Raw genomic sequence first — 17,042 nt, forward strand, 5'->3', positions numbered from 1 at the left:
TCCTCCTCTCTGTATATCCTCATTCTCCATCTCCTCCTCTCCGTATATCCTCATTCTCCATCTCCTCCTCTCTCTATATCCTCATTCTCCATCTCCTCCTCTCTGTATATCCTCATTCTCCATCTCCTCCTCTCCGTATATCCTCATTCTCCATCTCCTCCTCTCTGTATATCCTCATTCTCCATCTCCTCCTCTCTGTATATCCTCATTCTCCATCTCCTCCTCTCCGTATATCCTCATTCTCCATCTCCTCCTCTCTGTATATCCTCATTCTCCATCTCCTCCTCTCCGTATATCCTCATTCTCCATCTCCTCCTCTCTCTATATCCTCATTCTCCATCTCCTCCTCTCCGTATATCCTCATTCTACATCTCCTCCTCTCTGTATATCCTCATTCTCCATCTCCTCCTCTCTGTATATCCTCATTCTCCATCTCCTCCTCTCCGTATATCCTCATTCTCCATCTCCTCCTCTCTCTATATCCTCATTCTCCATCTCCTCCTCTCTCTATATCCTCATTCTCCATCTCCTCCTCTCTCTATATCCTCATTCTCCATCTCCTCCTCTCTGTATATCCTCATTCTCCATCTCCTCCTCTCCGTATATACTCATTCTCCATCTCCTCCTCTCTCTATATCCTCATTCTCCATCTCCTCCTCTCCGTATATCCTCATTCTCCATCTCCTCCTCTCCGTATATCCTCATTCTCCATCTCCTCCTCTCCGTATATCCTCACCCTCCATCTCCTCCTCTCTGTATATCCTCATTCTCCATCTCCTCCTCTCCGTATATCCTCATCCTCCATCTCCTCCTCTCCGTATATCCTCATTCTCCATCTCCTCCTCTCCGTATATCCTCATTCTCCATCTCCTCCTCTCCGTATATCCTCATTCTCCATCTGCTCCTCTCCGTATATCCTCATTCTCCATCTCCTCCTCTCCGTATATCCTCATTCTCCATCTCCTCCTCTCTGTATATCCTCATTCTCCATCTCCTCCTCTCTGTATATCCTCATTCTCCATCTCCTCTCTGTATATCCTCATTCTCCATCTCCTCCTCTCTGTATATCCTCATTCTCCATCTCCTCCTCTCCGTATATCCTCATTCTCCATCTCCTCCTCTCTGTATATCCTAATTCTCCATCTCCTCCTCTCCATATATCCTCATTCTCCATCTCCTCCTCTCCATATATCCTCATTCTCCATCTCCTCCTCTCCATATATCCTCATTCTCCATCTCCTCCTCTCTGTATATCCTAATTCTCCATCTCCTCCTCTCCATATATCCTCATTCTCCATCTCCTCCTCTCCATATATCCTCATTCTCCATCTCCTCCTCTCTGTATATCCTAATTCTCCATCTCCTCCTCTCCGTATATCCTCATTCTCCATCTGCTCCTCTCCGTATATCCTCATCCTCCATCTCCTCCTCTCTCTATATCCTCATCCTCCATCTCCTCCTCTCTCTATATCCTCACCCTCCATCTCCTCCTCTCTCTATATCCTCACCCTCCATCTCCTCCTCTCTCTATATCCTCATCCTCCATCTCCTCCTCTCTCTATATCCTCACCCTCCATCTCCTCCTCTCTCTATATCCTCATCCTCCATCTCCTCCTCTCTCTATATCCTCATTCTCCATCTCCTCCTCTCCGTATATCCTCATTCTCCATCTGCTCCTCTCCGTATATCCTCATTCTCCATCTCCTCTCTGTATATCCTCATTCTCCATCTCCTCTCTGTATATCCTCATTCTCCATCTCCTCCTCTCTGTATATCCTCATTCTCCATCTCCTCCTCTCCATATATCCTCATTCTCCATCTCCTCCTCTCTGTATTTCCTCACCCTCCATCTCCTCCTCTCTGTATTTCCTCACCCTCCATCTCCTCCTCTCCGTATATCCTCATTCTCCATCTCCTCCTCTCTGTATATCCTCATTCTCCATCTCCTCCTCTCTGTATATCCTCATTCTCCATCTCCTCCTCTCTCTATATCCTCATTCTCCATCTCCTCCTCTCCGTATATTCTTTTTCTGAATATACATCTCCGTTCTTTATTTATTCTGAAGGTTGTCACGTGAATATTGTTATATAACTTATTTCGCTCTTGTTTGCACAGCGCCCCCCCATGACCTCTGTTCCCAGGACACCGGCCTGTCTCTTGCTGTCCCCCCCGTCTGTCTCTCATTGTAGCTCTCTCTCTCTCTGTCTCTCAGGGGGAGGCTGATGTAAAGAGACAGGAGGAGGGGGAGGGAGAGGGAGGAGAGAAGGGAGGAGAGAGACAGACAGCTCTAGAGAAAGAGAGGGGGGAGGAGGAGGGAGGAGAAGGATGAGACTGCCAGGGAGCTTGAGACAGCCTGTCTGCTGAGCCATCGCATGGAGGAGGCCTGACATAGACTGCAGGTGACCGTCACCTACCATGAGGCCCAGCTCCGACCCACGCACATAAAGAGACGGTGACGGTGGACGAGAGACGGCAGAGACAGCAACTTCCTCAGGCCGGAGAAAGAGACGGCATCCTCCAAGGTAGAGGAGCATCCACACCCTGACAGGTGCACTGATAGAGATATATACACACACTATACGGTACTCCGTATATATAATAAATCTCCGGTATACACACTGAATACATTACACAGAGGATATACTACTATACTATCCCCTGTATATACGTTAGATACAGTGCATGAAATGTAATAGAAGATATATTATACCTTATATACAGAACTTCTACTACTTCACCTGTAGCGACACTGTATACATCACCTACAGAGCATATACCTCATCACCTACATGTACACGGTATATATTACATACAGAGTATTTCTACATCCCCTGTATATGTGATGTAGGCATTGTATACATACAGGCACACATATACTACACGCGGTATACATTACATGGACAGTATACTACATCCTATATATGGAGGCGGTATACATTATATATAGAAGATTGACACTCAGCTGTATATATAGAGTTTAGTTTACTTAGAGGACATATCCTACATCCCCGGTAAACACACTATATAATTTGTAGACAATGTATACTACCCGCGATAATTGTGCCCAATTTATTATCAACTTGGCCGCAAAATACTGTGGCTGTCAGGGAATGCTGGGAGTTGTAGTTTTGTAACACCTGGAGAGCCACCCCCTTCCTACACAATATATATATACCTTTACCACCAGCACACACATTCAGAAGGCCAAACCCATCATGACAAGACCGCTGGCCCATGCCGTCAAGTCCTGACCCAACATACCGGGCCATAAATTCGGTCCCATTGTTGTGGACGATCAATATCAGATAGAAAGTTTTTTTTGACATGTAGGATTTTTTTAGATTTAATAGAAATGGGAAAGATTGACACTATATACTGGGGATGTACAGGGGTCAGCCAACGGGAAGAGATCTCCCCGACTATAGACATATGGGGACATTTACATGACATGAAGTGTTAGGCGTGTGAAGTCCTGTAATAGATCTAATAATGGACAACATATATAAGGAAAGGACTGTAAACCTGAATACCAGGGTGCTGCGTACGCTCTGCGAACATTACACACCTGATTGAATGCACGGTGTACCTACACATAGATTTTACACGCCATTTTATAAACCTCTATATGGTGAAGGGTGGTGGAGGACAGCGGAGGTCCGTGAGGGGCCATGACACTCGATTCCCAAGTGCTTCTTTACATCGGCACTGACTTTTAGGCGACCAAACACCTTCAATAGCGGTTGGCAGAAGCTCATTCAGTCCCGACCCCCCATACACCTGAGGTATATGAGGTGACTCCATTAGGTAAACTACATGACTGAGGAATAAGCAGCTGCCAGACAACTACGGTGGCAGCTTATCTCACCTGAGAGCAAAGGATCGGCCATGTTGAAATCTGGACGTCGGCCGGACATCTAATACACACTCGGTGGTCAGCTGGTCCCGCCTGATATTAGTCTAATGGGTATGGCCACCTTTTGAAGCCCCCTGTAAACAACAAAGGGTCTTCAGCTCCGCAGCCTCGGGTAATGGAAGAGCCTCTGAAGATAAATACAGGTAGAACTTCTTACCGAAATCCTCCAACAGTCGGAAAGCCAACAGGTTTGTGACGGTCTAATCCCACTCCACACACCAGTTCTTCCTTCAAAACCAGTAAAACGTTCCCAGTGTTGTCACCACCTGTTGGTCTGGGGTAAGTAATGGGATAATGTATTGGAGTCGCTTCTGTTGGTGACCTTGAGATCCTATGGCTAAAACTGGCCAAACACATAAAAATAAAGTTGGCCAAACTCACCGGCGATCCTGACAGTCCCCCAGAAACAGATGTCGGGGGAAGAAGGATCGGGCATGTGGTTAGCGGCTTATTCCTCTCTCCTGCATGTTTATGGGGGAGTCGGGAGAGATCGTTGTGTATGGTCTGCTATAAATGAACTCATCAATCAATCTAGGGCCCCATGCACACGACCGTAGAATTTGTCCGTAATTGCAGACCGTAATTACAGTCCCCAATTACGGACCAATTCACTTCACTTGACCACGGACACTTTCCTGTATATTTGCGGGAAGGTGTCCGGGCCATAGAAAGCCTCCGTAAAAGATAGGACTTGTCCGTTCTTTTGCTTTCTACGGACCGTGCTCTTATACTTTGTATGGGAGCGCGGGCCGAAAATGCTGATTGCTGTCCGCGGCTACCAGCAGCCGGCTCTCCCCGTAATCGTGGATCGTGATTACGGGCACGGCCTTGTGCATGGGGCCTAAGAGAGTTGTCCAATGACATTGGCCCTCATTGGTGGCTGGTTCTCATGCCTGCTACTGTCATACCCACGCCTATCACATTATCTTCATGCGGGTGCAGCTTTGCTATGTGGCAGGGCTCTCCATACTGGGATGTTGGCACGTCTAGTCCAGGCAGCCATGCATCCCTGCACACGTACAGTAGCGGTAATAATGTGGTGGTCCGGGTGCTGGGCTTCGATGACGTGTGAATTGTCTGCGGGGGACGACTGCTTCCATACACCTCTATGTCCAGTCCGCACATGTATTATATAGGAATGAGCTCTCCTTCCCTGCGGGACTTGTTCCCTTAGTTCAGTGCTCTGCAGCAAGTTTAGACACATAATAATATAATATTCCGTATTATACCTCATCCTGGCCGTTATTTACACCGTCTTGGAGAAAAGCCGCAATGTCCCTGAAATGTCCCGATATATTGGATTTCTCAGAATTGATGCAACGCGAGTCATTTGCCCTTGTGTCTTATTATTTCCATTTAGCTAAATAAAGTCTATTCTGTCACAGGGGCAAAGTGAGAAAAGCTTCCTGCGATGTGTCGTATATCAGGCAGGAAATTATGTCATTCCAGACATTATAATTTTCCTCTTCCAACGTTTAATTTCTGCCACCATAGACTTTATAGCGTAATACACACACTACAACCCCCAACAAGACTTGACCACTGGACATGACCAGAATACAATTCTATTATATGCAATATAATGAATACTACAACCCTCAACATGACAGGACTTTATCCAATTCTTTTATACTCTATACAAAGAACACTACAACCCCCAACATGATCCGAACACTGGGCATGACCATAATACAAATCAATTTAACTATATGCATACAACACTACAACTCCCAACATGACCCAACCACTTGACGTAATGTTGTTATACTCCACACAAACATTAGAAATATTCAGCACTCATTATTCTGGTCATTCGATCTCTTCCCAGCCACAAAGTTCGATGACGATCATCATGTATAGAGAAGATCCTCCTGCACATGTGACGGAGGCTGCGATGAAGAACACTTCTTACAGAACGAAAAAGACAAGGGTGAGTTTACTGCCTCAGACCCCCCCCAGGAATATTACATGAGGCGGTCAGGAGTCATGATGTTCATTTACGTGGAATATGATTGGCCTGCAGCAGGGTTAAATCCAGGGCCGGCCATAGGAGTGCGCGACCTGTACGTTCACATAGGGTGCATCAGTCATCCCTGCTGAAGGGGGCGCCACATATGGCCTGAGGGTTGTGAGCACCACAAATCATAAAGGGGTTTTCCCATAATAAATATTTTTTATCACATATCCACAGTTATGATGTGACGGATAACAAGGGGATCCTGCGTGTCAGAGAGTCCATCAAAGGTTTACATAGACTTTAAGGCCTTTTCAGGCCCGGTCATTAACCCCTTCACGCTGCAACCACTTTTGGACTAAATGACAGAGCCCCATTTTTCAAATCGGACATGTGTCACTTTATGTGGTAATAACTTTGGAATGTTTTCACCTATCCAAGCGATTCTGAGATTGTTTTCTTTTGACATATTGTACTTTATGTCAGGGGTAAAATGTAGTTGATAAATTCGTTGCTTACATAAAACACAGTTTTTCCCATTTTCAAGAAAATTTCGAAAGCTTTTTTTTTTTTTTAAGGGAACAGTTCAGATCTGAAGTGACTTTGAGGGCCTTATATATTAGAAACCCCCTATAAATCCCCCCATTTAAAAAAAACTGCACTCCTCAAAGTATTCAAAACAGCATTTACAAAGTGTCTTAACCCTTTAGGCATTTCACAGGAATTGAAGCAAAGTGTAGGAGAAATTTACAAATTTCATTTTTTTTGCAGAAATTCAAATTTAATTTAAAAAAACCTGTAACACATCAAATGTTAACAGAAAAACACAACTCAATATTTATTTCCCAGATTCTGCAGTTTTAAGAAATATCCCACCTGTGGCCCTAGTGCAAAGGAGCACCTAGATGATTTTGGGGCCTTCTTTTTACTAGATTATATTTTAGGCACCATGTCCGGTTTGAAGAGGTCTTACGGTACCAAAAGAAAGGAAACACCCTCAAAAAGTGCCCCATTTTGGAAACTACACCCTCAAGGAATTCATCTAGGGGTGTAGTGAGCATTTTGACCCCACAGGTGTTTCATATATTTTATTATAATTGGGCAGTGAAAATTAAAAATGTAAATTTTTTCCAATAAGAAGTAGCTTTAGCTGAAAATATTTAATTCTCTTAACATGTAAAAGAGAAAAAGGACCCCAACATTTGTAAAGCAATTTCTTCAGATTAGGGAAATACCCCATATGTGGTCATAAATGGGCACACGGCAGGGCAGAGAAGGGAAGGCGCGCCATTTGGCTTTTGGAGCGCAGATTTTGCTGGATTGATTCCTGGGCCCCTGAACTACCAGTACAGTAAAAACCCCTGAAAGGTGACTCCATTTTGTAAACTACACCCTTTGAGGAATTTAGGGGTATAGTGAGCATTTTGAATCCATTTGAGACGTTTCCCCTCAAGGAATTAAATTAGGGGTGTAATGAGCATTTTTACCCAACAGGTGTTTTATAGATTTTATTAGATTTGGGCCATGAAAATTTAAATCTACATTTTTTCCAATAATATGTTGTTTTAGCTCAACATTTTCATTTTTACAAGGACTACAGGAGTAAAGACACTCCAAAATTTGTCACGCAATTTATCCAGAGTAAGACATTACCCCATATGTGACGTAAACTGCTATTTGGACACATTGCAGGGCTCTAAAGGGAAGGAGCACCATTTGGGTTTGGAATGATTTTTACAAGATTAGTTTTCTGACACCTTGTTGCATTGCGCTGAGGTACCAGTACAGCAGAAACGCCCAAAAAATTACCCCATTTTGGAAACTACATCCCTCAAGGAATTATTCTAGAGGTATTGTGAGCATTTTGACACCGCAAGTGTTTTGCAGAAATTAGTGCACAGTGGATGTTGCAGATTGAAAATTGCAATTTTTCCACATATATGCTATTTCAGTGCCCAATGCGTTGGGCCCAGCTTGTACCACTGGAGACACACACCCTATAAATTGTTAAGCGGGTTCTCCAGAGCACAGTAATACCCCATATGTGGTCATAAACTGCTGTTTGGGCACATTGCCAGGCGTAGAAGGATCGCCATTTGGCTTTTGGACTGCAGATTTTGCTAGGTAATAGTTTTGTTTGGGGTTTTACTGGTATTTCAGTTTATATTGTGGGGGCATATATAATCTGTGCCGAGTACATCAGGGTATATATAAACTGGGCGGAGTATATCAAGGTATATGTAAGCTGGGCAGAGTTCATCAGGGTATATATAAACTGTGCGGAGTATATCAAGGTATATGTAAGCTGTGCGGAGTACATCAGGGTATATGTAAGCTGTGCAGAGTACATCAGGGTATATGTAAGCTGTGAGGAGTATATCAGGATATATGTAATATGTGAGGAGTACATCAGGGTATATGTAATATGTGCGGAGTACATCAGGGTATATGTAATATGTGAGGAGTACATCAGGGTATATGTAATATGTGAGGAGTACATCAGGGTATATGTAATATGTGCGGAGTACATCAGGGTATATGTAATATGTGAGGAGTACATCAGGATATATGTAATCTGTGCGGAGTACATCAGGGTATATGTAAGCTGTGAGGAGTATATCAGGATATATGTAATCTGTGAGGAGTACATCAGGGTATATGTAATATGTGCGGAGTACATCAGGATATATATAATATGTGAGGAGTACATCAGGGTATATGTAATATGTGAGGAGTACATCAGGGTATATGTAATATGTGAGGAGTACATCAGGGTATATGTAATATGTGAGGAGTACATCAGGGTATATGTAATATGTGAGGAGTACATCAGGGTATATATAATATGTGAGGAGTACATCAGGGTATATGTAATATGTGCGGAGTACATCAGGGTATATGTAATATGTGAGGAGTACATCAGGATATATGTAATATGTGAGGAGTACATCAGGATATATATAATATGTGAGGAGTACATCAGGGTATATGTAATATGTGCGGAGTACATCAGGGTATATGTAATATGTGCGGAGTACATCAGGGTATATGTAATATGTGCGGAGTACATCAGGGTATATGTAATATGTGTGGAGTACATCAGGGTATATGTAATATGTGAGGAGTACATCAGGGTATATGTAATCTGTGAGGAGTACATCAGGGTATATGTAATATGTGAGGAGTACATCAGGGTATATGTAATATGTGAGGAGTACATCAGGGTATATGTAATATGTGAGGAGTACATCAGGGTATATATAATATGTGAGGAGTACATCAGGGTATATGTAAGCTGTGCGGAGTACATCAGGATATATGTAAGATGTGAGGAGTACATCAGGGTATATGTAAGCTGTGAGGAGTACATCAGGGTATATGTAATATGTGAGGAGTACATCAGGGTATATGTAATATGTGAGGAGTACATCAGGGTATATGTAATATGTGAGGAGTACATCAGGATATATGTAATATGTGAGGAGTACATCAGGGTATATGTAATCTGTGAGGAGTACATCAGGGTATATGTAATATGTGAGGAGTACATCAGGGTATATGTAATATGTGAGGAGTACATCAGGATATATGTAATATGTGAGGAGTACATCAGGGTATATGTAAGCTGTGCGGAGTACATCAGGGTATATGTAATATGTGAGGAGTACATCAGGGTATATGTAATATGTGAGGAGTACATCAGGATATATGTAATATGTGAGGAGTACATCAGGGTATATGTAATATGTGAGGAGTACATCAGGGTATATGTAATATGTGAGGAGTACATCAGGGTATATATAATATGTGAGGAGTACATCAGGGTATATGTAATATGTGAGGAGTACATCAGGGTATATGTAATATGTGAGGAGTACATCAGGATATATGTAATATGTGAGGAGTACATCAGGGTATATGTAAGCTGTGCGGAGTACATCAGGGTATATGTAATATGTGAGGAGTACATCAGGGTATATGTAATATGTGAGGAGTACATCAGGGTATATGTAATATGTGAGGAGTACATCAGGGTATATGTAATATGTGCGGAGTACATCAGGGTATATGTAATATGTGAGGAGTACATCAGGGTATATGTAATATGTGAGGAGTACATCAGGGTATATGTAATATGTGAGGAGTATATCAGGGTATATGTAATATGTGAGGAGTACATCAGGGTATATGTAATCTGTGAGGAGTACATCAGGGTATATGTAATATGTGAGGAGTACATCAGGGTATATGTAATCTGTGAGGAGTACATCAGGGTATATGTAATATGTGAGGAGTACATCAGGATATATGTAATATGTGAGGAGTACATCAGGGTATATGTAATATGTGAGGAGTACATCAGGATATATGTAATCTGTGCGGAGTACATCAGGGTATATGTAATCTGTGCGGAGTACATCAGGGTATATGTAATCTGTGCGGAGTACATCAGGGTATATGTAATCTGTGAGGAGTACATCAGGGTATATGTAATCTGTGAGGAGTACATCAGGGTATATGTAATATGTGCGGAGTACATCAGGGTATATGTAATCTGTGAGGAGTACATCAGGGTATATGTAATATGTGACGAGTACATCAGGGTATATGTAATATGTGTGGTGTACATCAGGATATATGTAATATGTGAGGAGTACATCAGGGTACATGTAATCTGTGAGGAGTACATCAGGGTATATGTAATATGTGAGGAGTACATCAGGGTATATGTAATATGTGCGGAGTACATCAGGTACATGTAATCTGTGAGGAGTACATCAGGGTATATGTAATATGTGAGGAGTACATCAGGATATATGTAATATGTGCGGAGTACATCAGGGTATATGTAATCTGTCAGGAGTACATCAGGGTATATGTAATATGTGAGGAGTACATCAGGGTATATGTAATCTGTGAGGAGTACATCAGGGTATATGTAATCTGTGAGGAGTACATCAGGGTATATGTAATATGTGCGGAGTACATCAGGTACATGTAATCTGTGAGGAGTACATCAGGGTATATGTAATATGTGAGGAGTACATCAGGGTATATGTAATATGTGCGGAGTACATCAGGGTATATGTAATATGTGCGGAGTACATCAGGGTATATGTAATATGTGAGGAGTACATCAGGATATATGTAATATGTGAGGAGTACATCAGGGTATATGTAATATGTGCGGAGTACATCAGGGTATATGTAATCTGTGAGGAGTACATCAGGGTATATGTAATATGTGAGGAGTACATCAGGGTATATGTAATATGTGAGGAGTACATCAGGATATATGTAATCTGTGCGGAGTATATCAGGGTATATGTAATATGTGAGGAGTACATCAGGATATATGTAATCTGTGCGGAGTACATCAGGGTATATGTAATATGTGAGGAGTACATCAGGATATATGTAATATGTGAGGAGTACATCAGGGTATATGTAATGTGTGAGGAGTACATCAGGGTATATGTAATATGTGAGGAGTACATCAGGGTATATGTAATCTGTGCGGAGTACATCAGGATATATGTAATATGTGAGGAGTACATCAGGGTATATGTAATATGTGCGGAGTACATCAGGGTATGTGTAATATGTGAGGAGTACATCAGGGTATATGTAATCTGTGAGGAGTACATCAGGGTATATGTAATATGTGAGGAGTACATCAGGGTATATGTAATCTGTGAGGAGTACATCAGGGTATATGTAATCTGTGAGGAGTACATCAGGGTATATGTAATATGTGAGGAGTACATCAGGGTATATGTAATCTGTGAGGAGTACATCAGGGTATATGTAATATGTGAGGAGTACATCAGGGTATATGTAATATGTGAGGAGTACATCAGGGTATATATAATATGTGAGGAGTACATCAGGGTATATATAATATGTGAGGAGTACATCAGGGTATATGTAAGCTGTGCGGAGTACATCAGGATATATGTAATATGTGAGGAGTACATCAGGGTATATGTAAGCTGTGAGGAGTACATCAGGGTATATGTAATATGTGAGGAGTACATCAGGATATATGTAATATGTGAGGAGTACATCAGGGTATATGTAATATGTGAGGAGTACATCAGGGTATATGTAAGCTGTGAGGAGTATATCAGGGTATATGTAATATGTGAGGAGTACATCAGGATATATGTAATATGTGAGGAGTACATCAGGGTATATGTAATATGTGAGGAGTACATCAGGGTATATGTAACTGTGAGGAGTACATCAGGGTATATGTAACATGTGAGGAGTACATCAGGGTATATGTAATATGTGAGGAGTACATCAGGGTATATGTAATATGTGAGGAGTACATCAGGGTATATGTAACATGTGAGGAGTACATCAGGGTATATGTAATATGTGAGGAGTACATCAGGATATATGTAATATGTGAGGAGTACATCAGGATATATGTAATATGTGAGGAGTACATCAGGATATATGTAATATGTGAGGAGTACATCAGGATATATGTAATATGTGAGGAGTACATCAGGGTATATGTAACATGTGAGGAGTACATCAGGGTATATGTAATCTGTGCGGAGTACATCAGGGTATATGTAATATTGTGAGGAGTACATCAGGGTATATGTAATATGTGAGGAGTACATCAGGGTATATGTAATATGTGAGGAGTACATCAGGGTATATGTAACATGTGAGGAGTACATCAGGGTATATGTAATATGTGAGGAGTACATCAGGGTATATGTAATATGTGAGGAGTACATCAGGGTATATGTAATATGTGTGCAGTACATCAGGGTATATGTAATATGTGTGCAGTACATTAGGATATATGTAATATGTGAGGAGTACATCAGGATATATGTAATATGTGAGGAGTACATCAGGGTATATGTAATATGTGAGGAGTACATCAGGGTATATGTAATATGTGCGGAGTACATCAGGGTATATGTAATATGTGAGGAGTACATCAGGGTATATGTAATATGTGAGGAGTACATCAGGGTATATGTAATATGTGAGGAGTACATCAGGGTATATGTAATATGTGAGGAGTACAATAGGGTATATGTAATATGTGAGGAGTACATCAGGCTATATGTAATATGTGAGGAGTACATCAGGGTATATGTAATATGTGAGGAGTACATCAGGGTATATGTAATCTGTGCGGAGTATATCAGGGTATATTTAATATGTGAGGAGTACATCAGGGTATATGTAATATGTGAGGAGTACATCAGGGTATATGTAATCTGTGCGGAGTACATCAGGATATATGTAATATGTGAGGAGTACATCAGGGTATATGTAATATGTGCGGAGTACATCAGGGTATATGTAATATGTGTGGAGTACATCAGGGTATATGTAATATGTGCGGAGTACATCAGGATATATGTAATATGTGAGGAGTACATCAGGGTATATGTAATATGTGAGGAGTACATCAGGGTATATGTAATATGTGCGGAGTACATCAGGGTATATGTAATATGTGTGGAGTACATCAGGGTATATGTAATATGTGCGGAGTACATCAGGGATATATGTAATATGTGAGGAGTACATCAGGGTATATGTAATATGTGAGGAGTACATCAGGGTATATGTAATATGTGAGGAGTACATCAGGGTATATGTAATCTGTGCGGAGTACATCAGGATATATGTAATATGTGAGGAGTACATCAGGATATATGTAATAGTGAGGAGTACATCAGGGTATATGTAATATGTGAGGAGTACATCAGGATATATGTAATATGTGAGGAGTACATCAGGATATATGTAATATGTGAGGAGTACATCAGGATATATGTAATATGTGAGGAGTACATCAGGGTATATGTAATCTGTGCGGAGTACATCAGGGTATATGTAATATGTGAGGAGTACATCAGGATATATGTAATCTGTGAGGAGTACATCAGGGTATATGTAATATGTGAGGAGTACAATAGGGTATATGTAATATGTGAGGAGTACATCAGGCTATATGTAATATGTGAGGAGTACATCAGGGTATATGTAATATGTGAGGAGTACATCAGGGTATATGTAATATGTGAGGAGTACATCAGGGTATATGTAATATGTGAGGAGTACAATAGGGTATATGTAATATGTGAGGAGTACATCAGGCTATATGTAATATGTGAGGAGTACATCAGGGTATATGTATATGTGAGGAGTACATCAGGGTATATGTAATCTGTGCGGAGTATATCAGGGTATATTTAATATGTGAGGAGTACATCAGGGTATATGTAATTATGTGAGGAGTACATCAGGGTATATGTAATCTGTGCGGAGTACATCAGGATATATGTAATATGTGAGGAGTACATCAGGGTATATGTAATATGTGCGGAGTACATCAGGGTATATGTAATATGTGTGGAGTACATCAGGGTATATGTAATATGTGCGGAGTACATCAGGATATATGTAATATGTGAGGAGTACATCAGGGTATATGTAATATGTGAGGAGTACATCAGGGTATATGTAATATGTGCGGAGTACATCAGGGTATATGTAATATGTGTGGAGTACATCAGGGTATATGTAATATGTGCGAGTACATCAGGATATATGTAATATGTGAGGAGTACATCAGGATATATGTAATATGTGAGGAGTACATCAGGATATATGTAATATGTGAGGAGTACATCAGGATATATGTAATATGTGAGGAGTACATCAGGATATATGTAATATGTGAGGAGTACATCAGGGTATATGTAATATGTGAGGAGTACATCAGGATATATGTAATCTGTGAGGAGTACATCAGGGTATATGTAATATGTGAGGAGTACAATAGGGTATATGTAATATGTGAGGAGTACATCAGGGTATATGTAATATGTGAGAAGTACATCAGGGTATATGTAATATGTGAGGAGTACATCAGGGTATATGTAATATGTGAGGAGTACATCAGGGTATATGTAATATGTGAGGAGTACATCAGGATATATGTATATGTGAGGAGTACATCAGATATGTAATATGTGAGGAGTACATCAGGGTATATGTAATATGTGAGGAGTACATCAGGGTATATGTAATCTGTGCGGAGTATATCAGGGTATATTTAATATGTGAGGAGTACATCAGGGTATATGTAATATGTGAGGAGTACATCAGGGTATATGTAATATGTGAGGAGTACATCAGGGTATATGTAATCTGTCAGGAGTACATCAGGATATATGTAAGCTGTGAGGAGTACATCAGGGTATATGTAATATGTGAGGAGTACATCAGGGTATATGTAATATGTGAGGAGTACATCAGGGTATATGTCATATGTGCGGAGTACATCAGGGTATATGTAATATGTGAGGAGTACATCAGGGTATGTGTAATATGTGAGGAGTACATCAGGGTATATGTAATATGTGAGGAATACATCAGGGTATATGTAATATGTGAGGAGTACATCAGGGTATATGTAATATGTGAGGAGTACATCAGAGCAGCACCGCTTATCATTTATCTCCTTCCAAAACTGAGCGGGCCCCATGGAGGATATGCCCAGGGTCTCCACCACCTTTCATCTGGCCCTGGAATCTGCCCACAAACTGAAGCAAAAGTCATCAGCTAACCCTAAACTAGTGAATGAACGAGTCCTCTTACATCACATCCAGAATTTCATAGAAATTATCTTCGTATGTCCGCCTCCTTCCGGTCTCTTGTGACAATAAAAAGTTTTCACATGTCAATTTCTGCGCTCTCACTCCTCCCGTTGTCTCTTCCTCCGTCCCACAATTTTCTAACTTTCTGATATGGTCTCTTTGGTTCCAGATGTTTTGCAGTTTCTCTCTTTTCCTTGCTCTCTGGCTGTCTCCTGTCTATGGATCCATGAACAACAGCATAACAGGTGAGGTCGGAGGACACAAGACAACGCGAAAGAGGGGGGGGGGGGGGGACACGTCATCAATATGAGAAATAGGTATGAAGAGTCAGGGAAGAGGAATCAGGGTTTATTATCATCGGAGATGTGAGATAAAGGAAAGAAGAACCAGGTATGATAGAGATGTCAGGATATAGAGAAGGACCGGGGTTTAATAGAGATGTCAGGATACAGAGAAGGACCAGGGTTTAATAGAGATGTCAGGATATGGAGAAGGAACAGGGTTTTATAGAGATGTCAGGATATAGAGAAGGACCAGGGTGTGATAGAGATGTCAGGATATAGAGAAGGACCAGGGTGTGATAGAGATGTCAGGATATAGAGAAGGACCAGGGTGTGATAGAGATGTCAGGATATAGAGAAGGACCGGGGTTTAATAAAGATGTCAGGATACAGAGAAGGACCAGGGTTTAATAGAGATGTCAGGATATAGAGAAGGACCAGGGTGTGATAGAGATGTCAGGATATAGAGAAGGACCAGGGTGTGATAGAGATGTCAGGATATAGAGAAGGACCGGGGTTTAATAAAGATGTCAGGATACAGAGAAGGACCAGGGTTTAATAGAGATGTCAGGATATAGAGAAGGACCAGGGTGTGATAGAGATGTCAGGATATAGAGAAGGACCGGGGTTTAATAAAGATGTCAGGATACAGAGAAGGACCAGGGTGTGATAGAGATGTCAGGATATAGAGAAGGACCGGGGTTTAATAGAGATGTCAGGATATAGAGAAGGACCAGGGTGTGATAGAGATGTCAGGATATAGAGAAGGACCAGGGCTTAAAGGGAATGTGTTGCCAGAAAAACATGTTTTTTTTTAAAAAATTAAACATTTAGTGTGTGGGTGATTAAACATTGTTCAAATTTTTTTTTTTTTTTTCGCGAGTCAGGAAATATTATAAATTATTTCTAATTTATAATACTACCCATTTTTGGTCACTAGATGGAGCTAGTTCCCAAAATTGCAGCATTGCAACATTGGGTTAAAAGCCCTCGCTCTAGTGAGCTCTCAGCTTCCCCCCCTCCTTTATCCTGGCTAGTGCCGGGATAAACGAGGGGTTTGAACGGTGTAACCTCCTACACTGTGTGTCGCCATTTTTTGAGCTAACACACAGCGTAGTAGGTTTACATACAGTAGTAAACACACAAACACGAACATACATTGAAAGCTCTTACCTGCTCCTGCCGCCGCGGCTCCCTCCGGCCCGTCCGCTCCGTTTGCTGCCGCTGGTCCAAGTGCACAAATCCG

At 41.4% G+C, this 17,042-nt stretch overlaps 1 protein-coding gene across 2 annotated transcripts in view; it reads left to right on the top strand.

The window, feature by feature from the left end:
• Nucleotides 1–2,279: 2,279 nt before the first annotated feature.
• GABBR1 (gamma-aminobutyric acid type B receptor subunit 1) overlaps nt 2,280–17,042 on the top strand; it is an 81,159-nt gene continuing 66,396 nt past the window's right edge. Inside the window, exons 1-3 of one of the 2 annotated variants that reach the window (XM_075836556.1) lie at nt 2,280–2,549; nt 5,743–5,844; nt 15,685–15,760. In XM_075836556.1, the coding sequence (XP_075692671.1) occupies nt 5,755–5,844; nt 15,685–15,760 (166 nt within the window). In that variant the 5' untranslated portion in view covers nt 2,280–2,549; nt 5,743–5,754. The remainder of the gene's footprint in view (nt 2,550–5,742; nt 5,845–15,684; nt 15,761–17,042) is intronic. The other variant, XM_075836555.1, reaches the window with a different exon arrangement.

The sequence above is a fragment of the Rhinoderma darwinii genome, chromosome 8, assembly GCF_050947455.1.
Source record: "Rhinoderma darwinii isolate aRhiDar2 chromosome 8, aRhiDar2.hap1, whole genome shotgun sequence".
NCBI lineage: Eukaryota > Metazoa > Chordata > Amphibia > Anura > Rhinodermatidae > Rhinoderma > Rhinoderma darwinii.